General features: G+C 45.7%; 1 protein-coding gene across 16 annotated transcripts in view; it reads left to right on the top strand.

Annotated features, from left to right (window-relative positions):
- The window catches only part of FBRSL1 (fibrosin like 1), an 839,253-nt gene that overhangs the window by 784,839 nt on the left and 29,171 nt on the right, over positions 1 to 25,243 (top strand). For 10 of the 16 annotated variants that reach the window (XM_048514435.1, XM_048514428.1, XM_048514429.1 and 7 more), the window contains 5 exons: positions 1,937 to 2,327; positions 4,057 to 4,310; positions 11,622 to 11,842; positions 15,813 to 15,863; positions 20,506 to 20,601. In XM_048514435.1, the coding sequence (XP_048370392.1) occupies positions 1,937 to 2,327; positions 4,057 to 4,310; positions 11,622 to 11,842; positions 15,813 to 15,863; positions 20,506 to 20,601 (1,013 nt within the window). Of the gene's footprint in view, positions 1 to 1,936; positions 2,328 to 4,056; positions 4,311 to 11,352; positions 11,514 to 11,621; positions 11,843 to 15,812; positions 15,864 to 20,505; positions 20,602 to 25,243 lie in introns of all 16 variants that reach the window. The other 6 variants (XM_048514438.1, XM_048514430.1, XM_048514440.1 and 3 more) reach the window with 3 other exon arrangements.

The raw sequence follows: 25,243 nt of genomic DNA, 5'->3' as shown, positions 1-25,243 counted from the left end.
GTTTCGGTGCGTTACCAGTAAGGTAACGTTACCAGTAAGGCTTTGGGTAACCTTTTCACAGAGTGGGCCTTCCACTTTATTTTTGAAAGCCCCAAGGAAATCCGATATGTCAGGCATTGCTTGTGGTTAGCATTGGAAGGGAAGAGATGGGAATTGTGGGTAATTTGTAGTTTGTTTGGGGCTCTTTTTTATATTTTTACTGTATTTGGACTGGGCTGCCTCCTTGCATGTAAACAGAGAAGTGCAAGGAGGCCACGCTTCAGCCCCACCTCACAGGTGCCAGCCCCGAGGTAAGCTATCCATGAGTAATGGGCCCATGTGCCTTTGGACTGCAGTCAGGGCCCCTTGATTGCAAAGAAAGGAATTTATAATATAACCCTGAGTGGGGATGGGGAGCTGCTCTGCTCTCTGATCTCTGTGAATGCAGGATGCAGCATTGTGCCTTTAGCAAAATGCAGCAGAAAGTTAAAGATAGATGGGGCTATCGCAACCCTTCCCAAGAGACGATGTTTCTGGTGGTTTCAGGGGAGCTTTTACAACAGCTGTTGCCGTGTTCCTGAGGTTTCCAGAGCATCAGCAGCTATTAAGGCTCTGTTGCTGCTCTCACACTACGGCACTACAAGTTCTTGGCAGCAGTATCCTAGGCCAACCCAAATGGGCACCATTGAGTTTGTAATACATTATTCCTTGAGCACTGAAAGGATGTCGTGTTCCCACGTCTTTTTCTTATTCATCCTCATCTCAGGCATAATAGGTGGGTTATTTCAGTTCTCCATTTACATAGGGGGGACCATCATGGTCTGAGGGAGTTGAAGGCCCCAAGAAAGTTCTTGGGCCCCTTCCGCACATGCAGAATAATTCACTTTCAATCCACTTTCAATGCACTTTACAGCTGGATTTTGCTGTGCAGGACAGTAAAATCCACTTGCAAACAACTGTGAAAGTGGATTGAAAGTGTGTTATACTGCATGTGCGGAAGGGCCTTGGATGAGCTGGCGGTAACAGGGAATAATCTTGGACTAAGGGGGAAGCCAAGACGTCCTTGGATGGGGCAGGAGTAAAATTGGCGTTCAGTGTTCTGTTCACAAAGTCGAAGTGGCTCATTTTACCTTTTGCTTAATTTTGCCAAGTCAGCTTTTTCTGGAAGAACGTTTTCATGTACCGAGTAGTTATTTGGTTATCATTCTATGGAAATGTCGACAGAGGAATAAATTTCTTTTAAAAAGTAGCATTTGAAGGACCAGAAGGCATTCCTAAAGTAGTTTACAGTTTTAATAAAAATTAATGTTACCTGCTGACATAAAATTGTGGGGTAAATGCAGGCAATATGAAAGCTAACTCACTGTGTAATGTTAGGCACCTTCAAGAGCAAGAGACACGGTGGATAGCAAAGAAAGCATATCTTTAGCAAAGAATGTGTGTCTTATGAGTGCTTATGAGTCACCCACATTTCCATGTATCTTATCTAGGGTTCACCCTGAATTCTGCTTCAGTTGGCATTTGGTGGCAGATCCAGGGAGGGGTATCCAGGTGCGGTCTGCAGGAGAATTTCAGTTTCAACAATTCCAACAAATTCAGACATGGTAGCAGGGAAATGCGCGGTCCTGATCATGACCCCAGGGCCTGTAACTTGGAGAAGGCCTCTCAACCAAATTAAAGAAGATTTGAGCCAGCCTGCTGTTGAATGCCTTAGCTGAAGAAATGATGGGAGATGCTGCGACTGGCAGGAAAACTGCTTTCTTAAAGGCAAGAAACAACCATGTGAATTCAATAGTCTCTGAATTCAATATTCTCATCAAGCCTCTGATGTGGGGAGAGTTATCGGTAAACAAATAGGTGCTTCCTGGTCAATAACCTTGAATCCTTTCCGTCCTTGCAAAGTAAACCGGGATGTTTTGCTACATCTGTGTGTTGTCTTTATTTCTTGTTCTTAAAGGTCCAGCCTCGAATGACAAGGCCGAAGTGAAAGCTGCGAGCATCCCAAAGGTTTCCGGGCTGGAGCGCAGCCAGGAACTGAGCACTGACGTGCCGTTTGTGCTACCGATCCACAGCCCCCAGCCACCCGCTGCTGTCGTGACTTCAAACTCCTCCGCTCCCACGTCGAGTGCCCGGGCCAGCCCACTGTTGAAGAAAGAGCCATTGATCACACCACCAGCACCTCCGAGGCTCACCCCTCAGCCCCGGCCTCAGTCGCAACCTCAGCCTCGGCCTCAGTCTCATCCGCAGCTGCTGCCTGAGCTTCGGACACAACCTCAGAGCCACATCCCCCCTCCTCTCCCCTACCAAGTACATCACCAGGTGGCCCACAACGGACTCAACAACATCAGGTGCGTTTAAGAGACTCAGGGAGCTGGGGATGTTTCGTTTGGTGAAGAGAAGGTTAAGAGGTGACATGGTAGCCATGTTCAGATATTTGAAGGGATGTCATGTGGGTGAGGGAGCAAGCTTGTTTTCTGCGGCTCCAGAGACTAGGACCAGGAGTCATGGGTTCAAGGTGCAGGGAAAGAGATTCCACCTAAACAACTTCCTGACAGTAAGGGCTGTTTGACAGTGGAATGCACTACCTCAGAGTGTGGTGCAGAGTCTCCTTCTTTGGAGGTTTTCAAAGAGAGGCTGGATGGCCATCTGTCAGGAGTGCTTTGATCATGTGTTCCTGCATTGCAGGGGGTTGGACTTGATGGCCCTTGGGGTATCTTCCAACTCTATGGTTCTATGATTCTATTTAGAGCCCCTGTAGTGCAGAGTGCTCCAACATGGCGCACAGAGGCGCCACAGCACACACCTATAGCTTTCCTGGTGTTCTTAAAAAGTAGGTGGGGCCGGTTGAGGCTTTTTCCCAGCAGGCCTCCTGATTACCTGTGTCAGATGTTGCTTTGGCAGCAGCTCACAGCACAAAGATCTTCACTGTGTGATGGAAGGTAAGCTGCAGCAGCCGTTTTATGGCTGTGCCTCCCACACAGTGTCAGAATTCCAGAAAAGTTTGGTATTCTTTCCATAGTGGATATTGTAGTTTGACTCAGGTTGTTATTTTCTACTAACGAAATTGGGACTCCAGTCTAGGACATTAGAGATGCAAGCTGTACACAGCTGAGATTGCTTTTTCTTCAGTCCTGTGTCATTCGGCGACTGCTTGTATGTCTCTCGGTGAATGCCACGTGGGTAACAAGTCTCGCCCTTGTTGCCTGTTCTGTGAGCGTGCGTTCACATTTTCTTCATACATGAGGCTATAGGGTAAAGAAAAGACAGGTGGTAGTTTGAGAAGACAGATAACCAGAGAGCCATGGGTCAAAGCTGTAACAGAACATGCTGAGAGGAAAGTAGAAGCACCTGTTAACTAACAAATCGACTGTTGCCCACAAAATGCTCCCTTAGTCTAAAATGGGCCTAAGGGACCTTCACTAGAGCAGATGTGTCAGAAGACCTGGGTTCGAATCCACATTGTCATGGAAGTTCACAAGGTGACTTCGGGCCAGTCATGTACTCTTGGGCCAACCAACTTAATGGGGTGATGATAACATGGAGACCAGGAGAACGCTGTCGTCTACCACTTTGGGTCACTATTCGGGAGGCCAGAGGAAGGGTGGAAAAGGCGGGAAGAATTAATTTATGCCATCTATTGACTATTCATCTAGCGCCGTGGTGACGAACCTTTGGCACTCCAGATGTTATGGACTACAATTCCCATCAGCCCCTGCCAGCATGGTCAATTGGCCATGCTGGCAGAGGCTGATGGGAATTGTAGTCCATAACATCTGGAGTGCCAAAGTTCGCCACCACTGATCTAGCGTTATTGTAATTTTTTATTAATTGGTTTTAAAGTTTTAATTAGGAGTTATATTTTGAATGTCTCAATTTATGCTGTAACCCGCCCAGAGCCCTTCGGGGATGGGGCGGGATATAAATCCAATAAAATATATAAATAAAATAGCTAAATAAATTATATTTGCTGAGATGCACGGACAAAATGTATGGTCATTTACCAGATGCCAGTGTGTTCACTTTTTAACGATGCTTTTTTCTTTCCCCTCCCATCTTTGCTTTTTTCGATTTCCACAGCAGAAGCAGCAGCGCCAGCAGTGCCACGAGCATCAGCCTCCCCAAACATCTCCCCCTCTCCCCCCAGATCCCTCCCCACCACTCCTCCGGTCCAGCTTTGCCCCTCTCCATCTCTAACCTTGCCGCCTCGCATTTCCCTCTCAGATCGCAGTCCCAACACCAGCACCATCCGGCCATGTTCGCCACCCCTCCTACGTTGCCACCTCCTCCAGCATTACCTACCAACAGCCTTGTGATCCCAGGTCACCCTGCAGGTAGGTCTGGGCACCTCTCCCTGGTCTTTTCTCCTGAGAACAGATTCTTCTTTTCTTGAATTCTAAGGCAGGAGAATTCCGTCTCCTGTCAGAGGATGTACATGAGAAGAGGCAAAGTACCAAAGGCAAAATGGCCGCCTTGGTGATCTTTTAAAAACATTGGGAGTATAATTTCAGAGGGTAGCCATGACGGTCTGCGATAGAAGAGTGAGATGCAAGTCCAGGTGCACCTCAGAGGCTTTCGAGAGTCAAAACTCAACAAGATTGTCAGAGCATAAGGTTTTGAGAATCAAAACTCTCATGGAGGGAGCTTTGACTCTCAAAAGCTGAAGTCCCTACAATATTGTTGGCCTCTAAAGTGCTCCTGGACAAGAATATAATCGTAAACGGCACTCTGAACCAAGCCCGCAGTGCAAGTGGTATACTATTTTACTTTTTGTGTGTGCTTGTCCATCCCCTTTCCCTTGCAAATTAAAAAGAAGTTATGGCAGGGGGTGTCCAGCTCTGGCGCTTCAGGTGTTCATGGACTACAGTTCCCATCAGCCCAATTGACCATGCTAGCAGGGGCTGATGGGAATTGTAGTCCATGCACATCTGAAGCGCCAGAGTTGGACACCCCTGAGTTATGGCTTTGAGCTGAAGTCACAGAGTTCTTAATCTTACAGATATCAGAAATAACCCAAGGAGGAATTACTAAAATGAAGAACGTTCCAGTTCCAGTTCTATTCCCGTTCTAAAGAATGTGGCCCTTGTGAGAGTTATGCTAGAAATGGAACAGGTCAGAAAATGGAATAGGATGAGATGGGAGAAAACCTTAACAGGCTGGAAGCTGATAGTGGGGATAGCATGATCTAGCCCACATTACTTATTCTGTGACATCATGTGATCATGTTGCGTATTTCCCTGCTCTCGCTCCGGATAATCGGCTATCACCGTTGGCGTCAGTGGGGAAATACACTGCATACGCACATCATGACATTGGGTAAGTGATGCTACTTAGTACAGGGGAGCAAAGGAAGATAAGCCAGAAGAGATGCCGTTTTTAACACCATCCCTGTATGCTTTGTACAGTGAGTCTCTGCCCATCCTTTGGGGTGCACAGCTTTCGTACCCTGAAGATCTTGTTGGTCTCCAAGGCGCTACTGGACTTCCTTAAGGACTCCTCTCCCCCTCCCTCTCCCCAACTTTACCAAATACTTCTAACTTAAAATCTTCATTTTTTCACAAATCTTGCTGTTTGCATTCATTTGTTGCTTCATCATCACCATAGAGATCTCCACTACCCTTTGCAATTAGATTTAGGATGCAGGGCAATCCCTGAAAAACCTCCAGCAGCGGAAAAGAACATAGTATATAAATTATTGCTTGAGTCCGTTTTTCTCCTCCGTAACGAGGAGAGGAAGGGAAGCTGTCTTCTGGGCGGAGCCTAAAGATGAGGCATGGTTTGGTAAGCTAAACCCAGTAGCTAGCAGCGGTTTACCCTGCCAGCAACAAGCAATTAGGTCTCTGTATACACAGTAATGTCATATGCTATGAATCAGGACCCTTTGACTTTATAGAACAGGCTGGGAGAAGAGTATACTGGCCACGCTTAGCTTTTATGAACTTTCAGGATATATATTGTTTTAAAATTACAGGGCCTCTTTCTGCCCCAAGGGTCAATTCAGCATGTTACAAGAACAAACTTTGGAGTTTTCCGTTCATCCTCACAGTAGATAAAAGTCTCCTCTCACAGTGCAATCCTAAACACCGTTACAACCTTCTAAATCTGTTGAAAATCAACAAGCTTGAAAGGGTATAACTTTGTTTAGGACTGTGCTGCCGCCCACCCGTTTATGGCTTTCCCATTATCCTACAGCTGTTCCTGCAGCAGCTGGGACCTTCTCTGGCGTCACCCACTGGGCCCCCTTTTGATCTGGCATTTGACTCTGTAACTAACCCAGCAGGGATTAAAGCAGACACGCATTTACACCAACCGTTCCCCCACCCCCTTCGGTTTCCTACCAAAGCCTCCCTAACAAGTGCGAGAGGAAAAGATTTCAAACTGTTGAAAGTGGCAGTTGCTTTCTATTTCACCGTTTTCATCCCCCTTTCCTCTCTGGAAAAGCTCCTTGCCTAAAGAAGGGTGGAGGAAGGAGAAAGATGGCGGCCAAAGGAGGGCTTAACAGTGGCTTTAGACTGACTTTCTGTGTTCCCAGTGAAGGCAAAAACTGACATCAAAAGACGGCTGGTCTTGAGGAAACATGCCCGTGTCTAAACTTTCCAGAGAGTTATGCTGGAGGGGCATCAGATTGTCTGGGTAACTTGTTTACCTCACAGTTTCTTCCCATGTGTAAGGAAAACCCCCACAGACACGCATATTTGAGGTGAGGGTGGGGGCCTTTTGTAGAGCAGTGTAGCTGGCCTTGAGGCAATAACGGAGGACAGAACAGCTGTCTAAGCCTGTCTTCTGGGACGATGGAACAAAAGATGTGTTTAGTTTCACGGGCAACTTCTGCTGCATGCATAATGTCTTCCCAGTGGCCATATGTTTTGGACGTGACCCTTACATTGAACCAGTTACGTTGACACCATGGATTGTCACCTTCGTTGGTTCCTCACAGTGGTTGTCACTATCACTATGGTTAGCCACATGAGTGTTACATCACTCTGTGAGGGCTGTTATCTGAAGTTTGACCACGTAAGGGTTCCTCAGCCAGTTTTCCCTTAGCAACTCTGTCACTGGGGAACAGTAGCGAGCATGACAATATCCACTCATGGCTACTTCCCCTGAGCTCGGCCTATAAACCTTCCTAAAGACAGAGCAGGCAGGTATTATCTTAATAGAAAGGCATGAGGCAGATCCTGGATGTATTTGAGTATGGAGAGCCCCGTGGGTATTTGGCTGTGACCCAGTTTTTACATTTTTAGGCACAAGTTCCCTCATCTTCCGCATGTTCTTTTGGAAAACAAATGTCTCCGAGACTAATGGGAAATTGAGAACTGAAGTCAAACACAGATATTCATGTGAGAGATATTATCTCCTTGTTGTGCTGGCTGTGGTCATGCCAAGAAGATGTGTTGAAACAAGAACACATTCAAGTGTGTGAATTCCCCCTCTCCTCCATGAGAGAGCAACCAAGGTGTAGTAGTTTAGAGCAGTAGACTCTAACCTGTAGAACCAGGTTTGATTCCACATGAAGCCTGCTGAGTGACCAGTTCTCTCAGAACACTCTCAGCCTCCCCCACCCACCTCACAAGGTTGTGGGGAGAAGAAGGCATTGTGATTGTAAGCCACTTTGAGACTCCGTAAGGTTGAGAAAAATAGGGTATAAAAGTGTGTACTTGAGATTATAATATGTCTCTTAGGCCAGATTGGAGTGCTATTTGGCTGTACCTTAGTGTAGATTTAATGAGTGTGATCTCAAGGCCAGAAGCTTGAGCCAAGAGCTGCAGAAGTTAATGTGCATCAAGCAGGAGACTGTGTTGAAACAGTGGCAACCAGGTATCATCTTGCTGACCAAGCGTACCCTCATCCCTGTACCTGAGGTCCCCAGATCAAACAGCAAAGTCCCAGCTAGCTACCTGTGTAGTGCACAGGTTGAGCCACGGCTCAGAAGCAGACCGTCTCCTTTACATGTAGAAGGATCCAGGTCTAACCCCCACCAGGTGATGGAAAAAGAGTTCCAACCTGTGACTCTGGGGAACCACTTCCAGTCAAAATAGACAATACTTATCTTGACAAACCAACAATATGATTCAGTAATGTGTACAAATGAGGGAGTCTCCTGTGCAAACCGTATCTCTCCAATGAAATCCTTCTGCACAATTGCCTAAGTGATAGAATGTCCGGTGGCGAACCCCCAGCCAATGGGTGTGCAGGACTTACGGCATTCCATCCTGTCCCCACCCACCTTCCCCCAACCAAGGAGCCTCCCCTACCTCAAACAATATGGGCTGCTCTCCTAGAGGGGAGAGGACAGATGCCCTCCCTTACTTCTTGAGCCCATTTTATTTTAATTTAATTTAAAATGGACTTTAGTGCTAGTCACATAATACTTTTCTCCATAGCTTTCCCTCCAAAGATAACAAATGACCTTAAAAGGTTGCAGCAAGGATTAAAGCAAGATAATGCACACGGGGAGCACTTTGAACTCTTGAAAAGTCAGTGTACACGTGAAATGTCCTATTCCTCTTGTCTGCGCAGGGCCTCCTCGTCCGCATGGAGCTTCCATGCGCAAGCTGTGGCAAGCCCTCTCCTGCAAACTGGAGGATGCTCTTTGCACATATGAGGATTGCCACCGAGCATGTGGATCATTCTCGCAGGAAATAATGAGGCATCCCCCTGCATGCGCTGCCCCCATCATGCAGACATGTCAACCTCTGTTTGTGCGCCAGAGCATCCCCTCCCCGCGCAGGGCAACAAGCACATGTCAGGCGAGATAAAAGCAGGCCCCTCTTGGCTGTCATCCTGCATTCTTGTTAGAATCTCTTTTAAGAGCTTTGCTACTGCGGCTTTTGTGGCCCCCAGACACTTACCTTTTTGTTCTCTTCCCGATAAAGATGAAGCTGCCGTGTCATTGTGAAGTCTGGAGTCAGCTGCGGAACCGCCCAGGCTGACTTCAAGTGTTTTAAAGAAACCAGATACTGAATGGCTCGCAGCTGCCAAACTCCCCTTTTTAACCATTACTCTTCTCCTCCCCCCCCCTCCCGAGGGGAAAAATAAAATGGATTATCCTGATACTAACAGACTATCCAGCTCCTCGCTTGTTGATGCCCATCTCTCTCCTTGTTTCTCGACCCCAGAATCGGAACTTAATGTGGGGGGCAAAGGAAGCTGAGGGTGAAATAAGTAGTGGACACAGGAAGGGTTCACCTTCCTTTCATTCTTCCTCTCCTCCAAAAATCAGACCCCCTCCAACCTCTCTGTTCTATCCGCCCGTTGAAATACTGTCTGTATCTGTATCATGCCATCAAGTCACAGCTGACTTGTGGCGTCCACAGCAAGGATCTTTCAAGGCAAGCGATTAATTAGAGACGATTTGCCATTAACTTCCCCTTCGAAATCGTTCTTGAAGGTCTCCGTTCCAAGTACCGGCCTCTGCTTCGCTTCCAAAATCTGACAATATTCGGCTGTACTTATATATACAATATTCCTCCCCTCCCGATTGAAGTATGGCATGATTCAGACAAGTGGATGGGCTGCCATCCTATGTAGTTTGGTTTGCCCTACAGCTGCTGCATCTGGATTTTAAGTACAAATAAACATATATTGTACAGCTTGCCCTGAGGGGAGAAATGCTAGCCAAGGGTCTTAATACTGAAGAGTTTTTCCCTGTATATTCCTTCCTAACCTACAATTATCTCTGTTTGTTATTAGTGTGCTAAATAATCTTGGAGCAAGTGTTCCTTTTTCGGGCGGCAGCAGCTGCTTCTGGGAGCTTATGAAAAAGCTCTCCTGGATTAGATATTTAATGGAAACCACAAGTGTACTCTCAACTGCCAGCTCTACCACGTTTCAGATTGTAGTCTGTTAACCCTCATCAATCCATTTCTTTCCACACATGAGCGTTCTCTGCTCCTCTGCTGCCCTTCCCCGCCCCTATAAATGTAGCCTTGCAAACTGTCCTAATTGTTTTGGAAAGTAAGAAGAACTGCAGGCTCACTGAACCATGAAGGGTTATTCGTTGTGTCAAGTTCTCTTCGGGAAAAAATATGCAGGCAAGAAGAATCCATCAGTAGCCATTGACCAGAATTAAAGAGTAGGATCGGGCCATGCTACTCTGTGACCACCTTCTCAGGAATAGGGTCGTTGCAAAATAACCTTCCGCTTAGCTTGTTTTAACTTCTCGCAGAAAGAGAAGTGAAAAGCGAAATAGCAGCCAGAGTTGCTAATGAGGAACAGAGGGGGCATCTTCCAAACGTGTTAAAGTGTTTGTGAGAATTCTTTTCCTTAAAAAAAAAAAAATTCCCACTACCCCCTTTCCAAAAAGCGTCCATCCTTTATAAACAGGGCAGAGGCTCCCGTTCTTGGAATTCATTGGCAGTTGTTTCTATTATATGGAAAGAACAGAATGTGAAAGGGTTGGTAAGGAATAAGAGACGAGCAGCTGAAAGCCATGTTAACTTTCTCGTGTCAACTTGATTAAGTGCCGTCCTCCTGATGGGGAAAAATGGGATGGTTTTGTACACACAAAGCAGGCTGTGTGAACAGTACAGAAATGAAGTTGCTGCCTCTCTGCACTGCCAGTGTTCTGATCTCCAGGCCCCACCTGGAGTTTGGCAACACTACACTAGGAGCTGCTTTAAAAGTATATATACTTTTAAAGCAGCTCCAAGTATATATATGTGTGTGTATCTGCTCTGAATGTATAGTCCATTCATCTGCTGAAGTTATTACGAATTGCTTAGTTGTGTTGTTCTTTGTAGGTTTCCACTGATTTTTGACTTCACAGCTCCTGATTAAAACAAAATTATCTGCAGGCTGGAAGGGCGAAAAGTTCATTTTTTTAAAAAAAAAAAGGCCTGTTGGTCATCGATAATTTGTGTTTTCATTTGCTTTTAAACAACTGGATGGCTTAGCTCCGTGGTGGCGAACCTTTGGCACTCCAGATGTTATGGACTACAATTCCCATCAGCCCCTGCCAGCATGGCCAATTGGCCATGCTGGCAGGGGCTGATGGGAATTGTAGTCCATAACATCTGGAGTGCCAAAGGTTTGCCACCACTGGCTTAGCTGCTTCCCTAACTGTGTTTTCCAATACTGGGACAAATTTCCAATACTGGGACAAATATACGAGGGGTTTTTACCCTTATGGGCTATGTGTAGAAGTAATACCTCTAAATGTCCATCGTGCAATGTTGGTGGGTTGGAAAGAAAGAACAGTGGTACAGTTGTTGGGTTTTGCTAATCCCAAAATGTCATTTAAAAAAAAAAAAAAAAAAAAGCTCCTATCATCACTGTTCTTGGGCTGGGAGGCGGGAGCTGGGAGGGGCATCTTGTTGATAACGCCCCAGTATGTTTTCTGCTGTGATGACTCATGGTGTTCTCTCTTGTCTTTAGATACCAGCCTGTTGATATCATTCAACCAACCAATCATGTATTGCCAGCCTCATTCGGGGATTCTGATTGGTACTTTGTCACAGGCATCTCTCTTACCTCCACCAATGAGTCCTCACGTAGAAAACCACCACAGCATGACCTGCAGAAACAGGGAATGCCAGGTGAATATCTTGACTCTTTTTCTTCTATGTCTTTGTGAAACTCACGGGCCGTTGTGCCCTTGTGTCTTCCTTTTTTTCCCCCTCTCCCCTTCTCTCTCCCTCTTCTAGGTCACGAGCTGCTCAGGCAAGAGCTGAACAATCGCTTTTTGGTTCAGAGTTCGGAGAGGGCCGGTGCTTCTCTGGGCCCGGTACCGCTGCTGAGGGCGGAGTTCCACCAACACACCCACCAGCACCAACACACCCACCAGCACACATTCACCCCTTTTCCATCCAGCCTGCCCCAGATGCCGCCCACCGCACCGCCCCTGGTGCGTAGCCCTGCCCAAAATGTGAGGATAAGTAGACGGCCGGGGGCCAAAAGCCTGCCAGCACCAGCCTGCTTCAAGACAGGCGCTCAGACATAGACATAGCTTCCCATTCAAAGGGGACAGTCATTCAAAGTACAGACAAATCCAATGGTACCCCTTGGCGACTTAATTTTTAATACCGTGCGAACTTTCGTTCTCCCTGAGCCGCGATCTCAGTGGCAATTCTCTCAAGGTCTCTATCCAGAAAATTTTGTTGTGTCGTGTAAATGTTAAATGCTGTTTTGCTTTCTTCCTCTTATATGCTTTGAACAGCTGTCACGGCGTGTTTTTGACTCATTATTTTAATAGGGAAAACTGGGCTTGACTGCTTTCTCTCACACAAAGTATATACACAATGGCCTGGACAGTGGAAGTTTCCAGGGCAGAATGTCACATATGCCCATGTGTTTCTCACTCGCCTCCCGTGTTGCCATAATATTTTGCCTATTCTGCTTTGTTTTCAATATTTCTGGTCCGTTGCCATTCTGTGCAATGCCCGGCCTGGTCACGGTTTCTGTGAATTGAATATTTGACTGGGTAGTCCAAGAACCGATAGATGTTTATCTGTTTTTTTATCACTGACCATGGTGTAAAGTTTAATATTTGCTTACAACACGAGTGGGGGATCTTCTCCAGGCCAGCCGGTAGGTTCCTGTTGTTTGTGCATAAGCCCTCACTCACCCATGGCAGAAAGCTCCACCCACTCGATTCAGAATGTCATAGCATGTCATTGCTTTAGCCCAAGGGGACTCATTGGATGGAATACCAAACCTGTAGCGTGGGCCATATCTTGCCAAAAAAGCTATACGTTTTCCCATGCCTTTTTGTCTTTTAAGATTTATCATGTTAACGTTATATGTGGTTTACCCCCGTTTGCTGCTTGTTACAAAGTGCTGAACTGGATAAATTCTTCAAAAGTATCTTTTTATCCTGGCAAGGCCATGTTTATTTTTTGGTAGACTGCATGGAGCTTTCCTCCTTTCAGAAAAGCGGGGGGGGGGGGGGGCAGAGAAATGCATTATCCTTTTCTCTTGTAGTCAAAGAGCTCATTCTAAAACAGCATTTTGGGGCAAACTCATGGGAAATGACATTTCTCGCTTTTCGATCCCGCTGCCGATGGCATGACGAAATTGTTCGTTTCTAATCCGCTTAGCTGCAGAACAATGAGAGCAATATCTGCCACCCCCCATCCCTACCCAGGTGTTTGAGCACCGTGCAAATACTTTCCTTTCATTTCTCCCGCCCCCTTCTGCTGTGTAAAGCAACCTTAGAACTTTTCCTTGAAGGTCTGGTGTGTTGTTTAAGAATCACGATATCTGATTCCGAAAAGTTCCTTTCCTGCCCACCCACACCCTGGTGATGTCAGGCCAAAGGGTAAAAACAGCTTTGCCCTGCCCTCGTTTGTTATTTTTAAGCTCCCATCTCCTTAGGTTTCTCTAAATAGGCTTGGGTTGCAGGTCCAAACCGAAATCCAAAAACAAAAACTATAGAATGTCTTTTCTTAGTACCAACCACAACAACACAAAAATGGTACGCAAGCTTTCAAGTTCTGAAAAAGTCCTCTAACATGCTGGGGGGCGGATTAAAAGGGGGGAGGTATTTCAGGCCCTGACCCGAAAGCCTCTTGTCTGTATCCTGTGTTAGAAGGCCAGGCAGATTTTGACAGATAAAAGTAGAGCTGGGATTGGGTTTCGCCTTTTGGCTTTCTGAGAAGAAGCAGGGAGAATGCCAGCCTGTGAATAAAAATATAAAAAGCAGTAGCTGATCAAATGTCTAACGACAGACGTGGATCCCTTAAAAAGGCTGGGTGCAGAGGGAAAACGTGGTAGTTGGTGGGCTTATTAACCGAAATGCCAGAGCGGGTGGCATTGAAACTGCCAGCTGCATGTGTTTTAGTAATTTATGGTATTTACACTGGAGGGTACATGACTCCAGTAATAACTGTAATTAACACAATTGCAAATCTGCTCTCCTGTATGGTGGAAGAATATACAACAACAGCTGGCTTGTCAAATGAGTGGCATTTCAAAGGGGTCATTGCTCACCTTCCCCCAACACATCTCCCTATTGCTTAAGGCTGGAATGCATACATTCTTCAAAGGGCATAGCAAGAATTCCAGGGGGACCCAGGTCAGGCTCTGCAGGGAGGGAGTTAAAAGCTGCATCGGGCTCTAAAATACATTGCAAGGGACGTGAGATTCCAGGACAAAGAATACGATGCAGTTGTGGAGTTTTGTGTGTCTGTAAAGCAAGGTTGCCCTGACTTGGATGGTCCAGGCTAGCCGGATCTTGGACTCCAAGCAGGATCAGTTCTGGTTAGTATTTGGATGGGAGACCACCAAGGAATACCAGGGTTGGGGTGCTGTGTGGTTTCCGGGCTGTATGGCTGTGTTCTAGCAGCATTCTCTCCTGACGTTTCGCCTGCATCCGTGGCTGGCATCTTCAGAGAGAGAATGCTGCTAGAACACGGCCATACAGCCCGGAAACCTCACAGCACCATAGTGATTCCGGCCATGAAAGCCTTCGACAATACCAGGGTTGTTACACAGAGGCAAGCAACGGCAAACCACCTTCGAACATCTCTTGCCTTGAAAACCCTGCAAGGTTGCCATAAATTGTTTGTGCTTGGATGCCCCCACCCTCCCGCAAAAAATAGAAAGATTGCCTGATTAATATCTTTTTGAATGGCAACCTGGGTTGGAGTTAAGTACTAAAAATGGGAGGGGGAGCAACAGTGGGAGAAGGCTTGGCATAGGATAAACTGCCTCTGAAATTATAACAGTTCTGTGAGGAAATGGTTGGGTGTGAACCTGGGTGGAAACCTGTGGACCCAGTGATGGATTCACTAAACTTTAACCAAGTCTCTCAGGTGTCAGTTGAAATGAGAATACTGCCAGCATACCTCACAGATTTATTCTGGGCCAAAGTTTCCAAGATTATAACAAGATTATAACAAGATTCTCACAATACTAGAACCAGGGAGCATTCATTGAAAATGGGGGAAGAATTAGGACTAACAAAAGGAAACACTTCTTCACACAACGTGTGATTGGTGTTTGGAATATGCTGCTACAGGAGGTGGTGACGGCCACTAACCTGGATAGTTTTAAAAAGGGCTTGGACAGATTTATGGAGAAGTCGATCTATGGCTACCAATCTTGATCCTCCTTGATCTCAGATTGCAAATGCCTTAGCAGACCAGGTGCTCAGGAGCAGCAGCAGCAGCAGAAGGCCATTGCTTTCACATCCTGCACGTGAGCTCCCAAAGGCACCTGGTGGGCCACTGCGAGTAGCAGAGTGCTGGACTAGATGGACTCTGGTCTGATCCAGCAGGCTAGTTCTTATGTTCTTATGTTCAAGTGCAAGTGGTGTTGCTGATGGAAAGGGCCGACAAGTTGCAGCCGACTTATGGTGACCCCGAAGGGTGTTCAAGGCAAGGGACCTTCCGAGGTGGTTTGCCATTGGCTGGCTCTGCATAGCAACTCCGCACTTCCTTAATGGTTTCCAACCCAAGTACTACCCAGGGCTGACCCTGCTTAACCTCTAAGATCTGATGAGATTGGGCGACCTGTGCTGTCCAGGTCAGGGCAGAACAAGCGGTAGGCAGAGGCAGAAGAAGACTAGAAGTGTGCCCCAGCTGAATATCAGGACGTTAGATATTCCAGCTCATGAAGTTTTTAGATCAACATCAGATTTTTGGAATTAATTGGGATATTAATCAGTGGAAAAAAGATGGCTGGTGGGGAAATACTGTGTTAGGTGCCTGTCTGCAAATCTACACACAGGGTTAAAAGCCAGTGATGTATGGAAAATATGCAGGTGCTCTTAAAACACACATGGACCAGCTCTGTGTATCATGTCTGGTGAAAACATGCTTCATTGTGCTTAAACTGCATCCCATAGCTGTAAAAATTGCACCCTAATTCCTGTCTTGTTTCTGTTTTTCTTACAGTTCGACAAGTACGCTCCCAAACTCGATAATCCTTATTTTCGACATTCCAACGTGAGTGCTTCTGCAGATTTTTTTCTTATTTTTAAGAGTTTATATTTGAACATGCCAACATTTTCCTTAAGTGTATTTAGTGCAGCAAGTTCCTCTGTCCAGTTTTTTCAGTTTGTGTTTTCCTCCAGTTTATTTTCCTTCTAGATCCGTCAAAGCCTTCTAAAACAATGAAATCATAAAACTTTTTCAGCTGTCCAAGGTTTTTCGCCTTTTCCTTCAGGCGCCCAGGTTCTTTTCCATTCTTCACTGCTGTTTTCTTACAGAGGCCATAAACTCCTATCAGGGCTTCGCCATTTCAGCCTGTAGATAATTGAAGCCTGGCCCATACCAAAAAACCAAACCAAACATTATTCGGCACATAGAAATTTAGCATGTCAAGACAGAGGCTAACCCTTTTTCTTGACATCTTGTCTTCTGTATAAAGCAGGGGTCTTCAAACAGTGGCCCCCCAGATGTTCATGAACTACAATTCCCATCAGCCCTGCCACTTGGCCTTGCTGGCAGGGGCTGATGGGAATTGTAGTCCACGAACATCTGGGGGGGCCACAGTTTGAAGACCCCTGGTATAAAGGGAATGTTTATGATATAATTATTTCATTTACTCTTTTATTCTGTGGCCCTTTCCACACAATATAAATAAAACGTTATCAGGAAGGTGGAAAAACTGTTTGCAGAAGGAGTGTGTTACAGCTCCCCCACCCCACCACAGGTTTGGACAACAGTTTATTTCCTCCTCACAACATTTTATTTGGATCCTCTAAACTAGCAATCTTTTTTGCTTCTAATGTTTTATTTCCCCTGCCCACTTTTATTCTCGTTTTCTCACGACCGCCATTTTCTGCTGCTGGGCTGGGGGAGGTTTACAACTCGGAAGAAATCCTGCCAATTTAGCAGGACTGTTTAGCAAAGGGCTGCCTCTGAGCAGTCTTTTCTCTCTCAGGCACTTCCCAGCACTATTCCCCAAGCATGAACTCTGAGGGCAGGTAAGCATTTAGCTCTGCAGCGCTCTGCAGCAAGTTGGCGCAAGGTGGAAGGAGAGGAGTAGCCCCCTGAAGAGAGTCAAGACCTCTCATGTTGCTTTCAAAAAAACCAAACAAATGGAGTGCTGTCGCCCCACACGCTTTATTATTCCATTCTGTCAGAAGAAAAAATAATAAAGCTTTTGGGTGCAGTGTGGTTTCTGGGCTGTATGGCCGTGTTCTAGCAGCATTCTCTCCTGATGTTTCGCCTGCATCTGTGGCTGGCATCTTCAGAGGATCATCTTAGGTTTTACAATTTTCTATTGTATCGTCTTGTATGCTCTGTTTTACCTAATGTTAGCCACTCTGATCCTGACTTCATTGGGGAGAGTGGGATTCTCTGAAGATGCCAGCCACAGATGCAGGCAAAACGTCAGGAGAGAATGCTGCTAGAACACGGCCACACAGCCTGGAAACCACACAGCACCCAAGTGATTCCGGCCGTGAAAGCCTTCGACAATACAATAAGGCTTTTTTTGCTATGTGCGGAAAGGGCCAGAATCCCACTCTCCCCAATGAAGTCGGGCTCAGAGTGGCTAACGTTAGGTAAAACAGAGCATACAAGACGATACAATAGAAAATTGTAAAACCTAAGATGAATGATATCCGAAATACTTAAAAGTACTTTAAAAATGGCACCGCCACTCCATATTCACTTAACAAAAGGTGATCATGAAGCAATAGCACCACCTCAGTTTTACCGCCCAGTGAACACTATGCCAGAGTTTCCCACCATTTCTGAGCATCTTCGTTTAAATTTAGAAACCAAATGCAACATAGAAGTCCATTTAGGAACTGTCTGTTCAATAACGGAGACCAAATTGGCATCTGTCAAAGATACATTTTCAACATCAGCAAAACTGGCTAGCTTTATTTGTAGCTTTTGCGAAATGATAATCTGGGAACTGTCCTGGAATAGTGATATGCTGTTATTGTCAATTGATATTTGCATTTACTAATGTATTCCTTGGACATAGCTGACCTTATTTAAATAACTTCGTTGCAAATTGGTTGTGATGTCCTGTCTTTTTATTCCAAATAAGCAATAAGCAGTGTTGTATTTATTTTTCACCACTGTCCTCCAAAGTTCATTCAGCCGTGTCATTTTTTGTTTTGTTTTGTGTGCGCCCTGAACTTTGGATCAGTGTGCATCTCCCATAAAAATGTGGATGTATGGGCCATGGGCAGAGAAGAAGGAGGAGAAGAAGAGGAGTTTGGATTTATATCCCCCCTTTCTCTCCTGTAAGAAGACTTCAAGGAGCCTACAATTTCCTTTCCCTTCCCCCCCCACCCCGTGAGGTTGGTGGGGTTGAGAGAGCTCCAAAGAACTGTGACTACCCTAAGGTCACCCTGCTGGCATGGGTTGGAATTCACAAGCTAATCTGGTTCACCAGATAAGTCTCCACAGCTCAAATGGCAGAACGGGGAAACAAACCCGGTTCTCCAGATTAGAGTGCACCTGCCCTTAACCACTACACCACTCTTGCTGTCCTCCTCCTTCTCTCGGGATAGGGCAGTGGTGGCAAACCTTTGGCACTCCAGATGTTATGAACTACAATTCCCATCAGCCCCTCCCAGCATGGCCAATTGACCATGCTGGCAGGGGCTGATGGGAATTGTAGTCCATAACATCTGGAGTGCCAAAGATTCGCCACCACGGGGATAGGGAATTACCCTGTAGACCTAAACAATCTCTCAGGGTAACCAGAGCAAATTTGTTCTCATCTATTAGCCTCAAATGCAACAGCATTGATAAGAACCCATGACAGCATTTCAAGAAGTGCAGAGCGTTTAATGGGAATTGATATAAGCCACTGGTGCTGCATTGGTGTCAGAAAGACAGGTTGCAGATTCAGTAAACCTCTGGGTTGGGAATTGTTTTCGGGGAGCTGTTTTATCATTGTAGCAATGCACAAGCTTTATAGGGAATAGGGCCCTTCATCCTGACTTCCCGCTAAAGACAATGCCAGAATTCAAGCCAGTCAGCGTCGCCCTTGCAGTGCGTGCCTGACGGTACACTTATCACCTTTCATTCTCCTGCAACTCCTTTTATCAGCTGCTGCATCAGAAGCGGCGCTCTGGGACCGCAGACTGTGGAAAATTAAAAGCATGCACTGATAATAGTGGACTTCATGGCTGGCAACTGTGATAATTACCTTGTAACTGGAAGGCAGATAAAGATTAGAGATGCCAAGCAGGCTGCCTTCACACTTGCTAAAGTGACATGTTTTGAAGAAGGAGCTGTAATAGCAGCATTTGAGAATTACAGCAGAGGCTAATTTTCCCCTCTTGTGAAATGAAGCAATTTCATTCATGTCAAAAGAGCATCCATTGTGACACGGACTTAGAAAATCTGCAACAGATGGGTCTTTTGTAGGAAGGCACATGCCAGATCTCTTCCTTGAGGACTGGCAAGCCTCCTCTGAAAGATAGAAGATGCCAGCCACAGATGCAGGTGAAACGTCAGGAGAAAATGCTGCTAGAACATGGCCATACAGCCCGGAAACCACACAGCACCCAAGAGCTTGGTCTACTTGGGTGACTTCTTCCTGAAGATACACAGGGCTGAATCTTGTTACAACAGTTTGGGGTTTTATTTTGGACGTAGGAGCTGTGTATTTCTGCCAAGCCCCACAGGATTCAACATCCTGAGAACCTTCACTCTGAAAGCTACGAAAACCAGCTTATAAAAATGGGGGTTATGCCTAAACTGAAATGGGACACAGCCGACCCTCCAGAGGTGACTGGGTAGAGCATTTGGGCACTGCTTGATTCCTTGGTTAGCATTTTAACCAGCAGAATAAGCAAATGGGTTTTCCCAGTATCGTATCTGCTGGGCTTGGCTGTTCACATCACATCCTAACTTTGCTGGGCTTCTAGGATACCATAATATTCATTATGGGGGCAGGTGCACCAGAAGGTATGATAAATATGAAAGCCAGCGTGGTGTACTGGTTAAGAGCAGATGGAATCTAATCTGGAGAACCAGGTTTGATTCCCCACTCATCCACCTGAGTGGCAGAGGCTTATCTGGTGAACCAGATGTGTTTCCGCACTCCTACATTCCTGCTGGGTGACCTTGGGCTAGTCACAGTTCTCTCAGAACTCTCTCAGTCCCACCTACCTCACCAGGTGTCTGTTGTGGGGAGAGGAAGGGAATGGAGCTTGTAAGCCACCTTGAGTCTCCTTATAGGAGAGAAAGGTGGGATATCAATCCTCCTCCTCCTCCTCTTCTTCTGCTGCTTCTTCTCAAAGCTAACAACCCCAATACAACATCCCCTTTTGAGAAAGGAAGCTGAGCCTTCGATCAAAACATTGGTGAATTTAGTTCGAGAAAGAACACGGCAGCAGGTTACATCATTCTGAGACAACTCCCCAGGTTTTTAAGGGAAGTATCTTGCTTTTTAAAAAGCTATTAAATATATCATGAGATTTAGGCAGGCTTCCTCGTCTTGTTCTTTATTTTTTCAAATCAAAAGTCTTGAAATTTAATTTGGGAAGGCTGCTGTCTCTTCCTCTTTTAATTAAAAGTTTGTAACAGTTGGGACAAACTTTGCTCACACATTTATTATTTATCTGGAATGTAAGTGCTTTTTCTCCACCTTCTTCTTTCTCTCCTTTAGTTTTTTCCAAGCTACCCTCCAGCCATGCCCGGAATGCCACCGATGCTTCCGCATTCAGGTCCCTTCGGGTCTCTTCAGGGAGCATTTCAGCCGAAGGTATGGACTGATTACGGTTACATTCCATTTTTGCTCTCTGTCAGAAACAGAATGCTTAGAATGCGACAGCGCCATGTTCAAATGAGGTATGTCTCACGGAGAAGCTAAGGCCCCTTCCGCACACACAAAATAATGTGTTTTCAAACCACTTTCACAACTGTTTTCAAGTGGATTTTGCTCTTCCGCACAGCTTCAAAGAGCACTGAAAGCAGTTTGAAAGTGCATTATTCTGCATGTGCGGAATGACCGTAAGAGTGCTGTGGTCCAGGAGATCCCTGGTTCAAAACTCTCCTCTGCTGTGAATTTAACAAGTGGCCCGTGGGCACGACACTTTCTCTCAGGTCTGGTCTAGAAAGGTGGAAGAATGAAGCAGAGGATCCTTGAGGTGATATAATGGGCCATACCACTTCAGACTGCAGGGGGAGAGGGTCAGTTTTTTTTAATGCTACTTACAGAAAAACTCTCAGATGTTATAAAATATATATACAGTTATCTCTTCCATATCACTGGGATTAGAGACCACTGTGATCTGGAAATCCATGTAAAAAAAATTGACTCTCCTTTTGTACCAGAGAATAAGTCTTGATTTTTTTTAAAAAAAAATTAACTTTTTAGAAATAAATTGTAAATATTTATGGTATTAAAACTTAAAATATGTTGATATCTTACAGTACTATACATATATTTTATGCATTTCTGAGTTTCTAAATTTTTTCTGTGTCATCTGCTGGTCTTTGTGTGCCGTCTGTAGCTTCTGCAACCCCCCCCCCCCCCAATTCCCATTTAATTTCTTACGCCTACCTGTGATATATCAAAACCATGATGGAGAAAGTCATAATGTGGAAAGGATAACTGGGGGGGAAGTTATAGCCTAGACCAGTGGTGATGAACCTTTGGCAGTCCAGATGTTATGGACTACAATTCCCATCAGCCCCTGCCAGCACGGCCAATTGGCCATGCTGGGAGGGGCTGATGGGAATTGTAGTCCATAACATCTGGACTGCCAAAGGTTCGCCACCATGGGCTTTGCTACTGTGCCAGTTTTCAACTTACAGGAAATTGTGAATGTTGGAGCTGTAATTCCATCCCCACACTTTGAAGTGGTCCACTTCGTTATTGCCCCTGTGTTACCTCATTCTGTAATCAGGCTTTGCTTCCAGATTGCAATATGGGTGCAATAAGACTGACCTAACTTAGAGGATCATTGTAAGGATGCTGTACGCGAAGTCGTTTTGTGCTATGAAAATGCCAAGTATTAAGCATTACTAGAAATGCCAAGTATCAAGCATTACTATCTTAAGCAAATGGAGCCTCTTTTAAAAAATAATAATAATCCACCTTCCTCATGATTGTGAGAGATAATGAGCCCCTCTCAAAGGGCCTAATTAGATGTTACTGGGGAAATGCATAGCTGTCATCAGCCCACGACTCCCCAGGAACAGCTAGTAAAGAACCACATTACAAGATATGGCATTTTCTCTCCCTCCGAGTTGCAGTGGCCAATGAATTGGAACGATGGCAGGGAAAACGCAGAATGTAGTGGCGTCAAAAATCAGATATTAAGGCGGTGGTACACCCTTTGTTAATATTTGGTTACAGCCTTCATAGTGAAATCATTATATGCCTGCATATTAGTAAACAGCTAAGGGCAGAGGGTTCCAAGCAGGTGCGTAGGATAAAGCAGCCAAAGACACATCCTTTGCAGGTGGGGGTGTGGATGCATCTAGAAAATGTTTCTTCTTCTGCAACACCCATGCGGTGAAACTGCTGAACCACCTGTCAAATGCAGTCCAGTTGACTGCTGCGTTGAAATGGCCCAGAAGAAACCGATCTGTGAAACGGATCAGCTAAGTCACTCCCTGTGTTTGCAATCTCTGTTCCCCTGTTGCCCTGTAACTGCCATCATATAGGGAACCAAGTGGAAACAGTGAAGGCAACCATCACTGTTTTGTGGAAATGGGAGTCTGAAGAGGTAGGATAATACAAGCTGAGCGTCAGAATGCAGTGTGGGACATTCAGATAAGATTATGTATATAAAATGATTTGTCTCTCCCTGCTCAGCAATCTCTTGCACGTTTTTTTGCGAATGGTGGCTGTTGATAGTATAAATCAGTAGTCCCACACCTTTTTAAGTCTGCAGGAACCTTGAAATTCTGGCAGAGTGCAGTGGCACTCTGGCACAGTCACAAAATGGCTGCCATAAAATGCAGGAGGCCGAGCGAGCTACAAAATGGTTGCCCTGGTTTCCTTTTAGTCACGCAGTGAAGATCCTTGTGCAGCAGTGAGGCAACCGCTGCCAAAACAACCTTTTTTAAAAAAAATCTGTGTAGCCAATCAAATGTCCAGTGACCAGTCAGAAGCCTTCCTGGGCAAAAGCTGCACCTGGCCCCGCCCATATTCTAAGAACACTGCTGGGAGCCAGGAAGAAGTGTCAGTGGTTGCCGTGACACTCACAAGCTCCATGTTGGGGACCCCTGATATAAATGAACTACAGCAGCAATACTCAGTGGCTCAGAAACCATTTTTTGGCTCTCTGGTGTGTTGCTTGTGGGTCTTCTGAGCTCCATTCTCTGATGGGGCACCCCCCCCCCCCCAATATTTCAGGAAAGTGGGCAAAGCCACTGTAGAGTGGGGCTTGTGGTTGACAGGTAGTCCCCGGTGAGCATAACAAATGGTTCTGCCTACTCTATCTGTTGCAGCACCATAGTTCAAACCTGAAGGGCACTTTTAACATAGGGAGGCATTTATCTTTTAACATCTAGCCTAATAAAGATTTCTGGAGAGCTTGAAAGCTCCAACTCTGCTATTTGCAGTAAGTCTGACTTACATGCCATTCCCCTTACTCCAGATGCCCAAGGGCTGGCCAAGTTTTAGCAGGGGATAGGTGGAGACAAGCCTGCATGCTCAAGAGTTATTTAAAAGGTTGAGGTTGTACATTTAATATTAAGACTTATATCTTATCCTACGTGTCTTTGGTGGGGTGGCACCAGGGCATACAGTAGTCTTATGTCTCTTTGGATTTGTGGTAATCGGGAAAACAGCTCTCTGCAAGCCACACAGAGCCACACAGAGTATAAGTAATCTATACAATGTCACTTGAGTGGAAAATGGATTATGATTGTTCAGCCATACCACCAACAGTCAGCTTTTGATCTTAGTTCTTACTATGCAGTAGGAAGAAGACATAGGCTTAGGCTCTGGGCTCTCTGGATTTGTGCAAGGGGACATTTAGCTCTCTTGCTTTGCAGCCAGGAAAAAGGCTTGTGTGAGCATTGCTGCTTTGAACCCCAGCAGGCACCCTGAATTTCTGATGGCTCAGGACCTGTCACAACACGATATCCTAAAATTTACGAAGTTGGGCTTGTGCTAGAGCTAACAGACACACAGTAAAAAACCCATCAGGACAGAGAATTTCTGCATTTAGTAACTTTACAGTGTTGGGCTGAGAATCCCTTCCTCCCACACTCAGAGTCTCTAATTGGTGAAATATACTAACACGTTCAGTCAGCGTTAGAAGGGAGAGAAGAAACAATCCATAATACGCGGACAGTTATTGATTGCATCCTTATAAACATGAAGCTAGGGCTCGTTTTGATAAAGCCACGTTTCTAAGTGATGAGGCCATCTGGATGCCCTGTCATTTCTGTACACATGTCTTTATGCGGAGATACGAAGGCGTATTCTGCAGGAAAAGCAGCCTGGCTATCCATATTGCCCTGCATTTACCAAAACAAAACAAAAAAACCCTCAGCAGCTTGCAGTACAAACCACAAAATTAGGGGTGAGTTGAAACTTCTGAAGACTGTGAGATTACATTCACAAGAAGAAGAGTTGGATTTATACCCCCCCTTCTCTCCTGTAAGGAGACTCAAAGGGGCTTACAAACTCTTTTCTCTTCCCCCCTCACAACAAACACCCTGTGAGGTAGGTGGGACTGAGATTGCTCCAAAGAACTGTGACTGGCCCAAAGTCACCCGGCTGGCACGTGTTGGAGTGCACAAGCTAATCTTGTTCACCAGATGAGCCCCCATAACTGAAGTGACAGAGCGGGGAATCAAACCCGGTTCTCCAGATTAGAGTGCACCTGCTCTTAACTATTACGCCATGCTAGCTCTCTAGCACCAATTGTTGTGACTGTGCAGTAAGATAAATGTATTTTCGCGTTCCTGTTTTCCTCAGGCACACATGCAAGGCATGAAGTTTAGTGCCGTGAATTGATTTTAAAAGATCGATATACAGCAAAAATGCAAGAGCCACCAAAAGCCCCCTTTTTACATGACCCGGATAGCCAGATGCCACAATTCCACCTGATGGGTTTCATACACATCCCTGTAGACAATGAAGAGATGATCCCACAAAAACTGAAACTAGATTCCTTAGTAGTCTGCAGTTTATGGGACTGTATACAAGAAAGCCATGCCAAAAGATGCCCCTGCAGAGAGGAAAATACAGCCTCAGAAGTTGCGTCAGGTTACTTCATCGTTCCCAAATGCTCCTACAGTGCTCAGTGACAAATGGGCTCTGGTTCTAAGCAGAGAATACAAGACAGCTGTGGCTCACATGCATTTCCTCTTTGTTTCGTGGCCGTTTTTCCACGTGGTTCCTTTATACTCAACTGCGGCACAGTGTTGATTTGGGGGCA

Source organism: Sphaerodactylus townsendi, linkage group LG13 (genome assembly GCF_021028975.2).
Source record: "Sphaerodactylus townsendi isolate TG3544 linkage group LG13, MPM_Stown_v2.3, whole genome shotgun sequence".
NCBI classification, from domain to species: domain Eukaryota; kingdom Metazoa; phylum Chordata; class Lepidosauria; order Squamata; family Sphaerodactylidae; genus Sphaerodactylus; species Sphaerodactylus townsendi.
The sequence above is the reverse complement of the archived record's forward strand: the minus strand, read 5'-3'. Positions and strand labels throughout refer to the sequence as shown.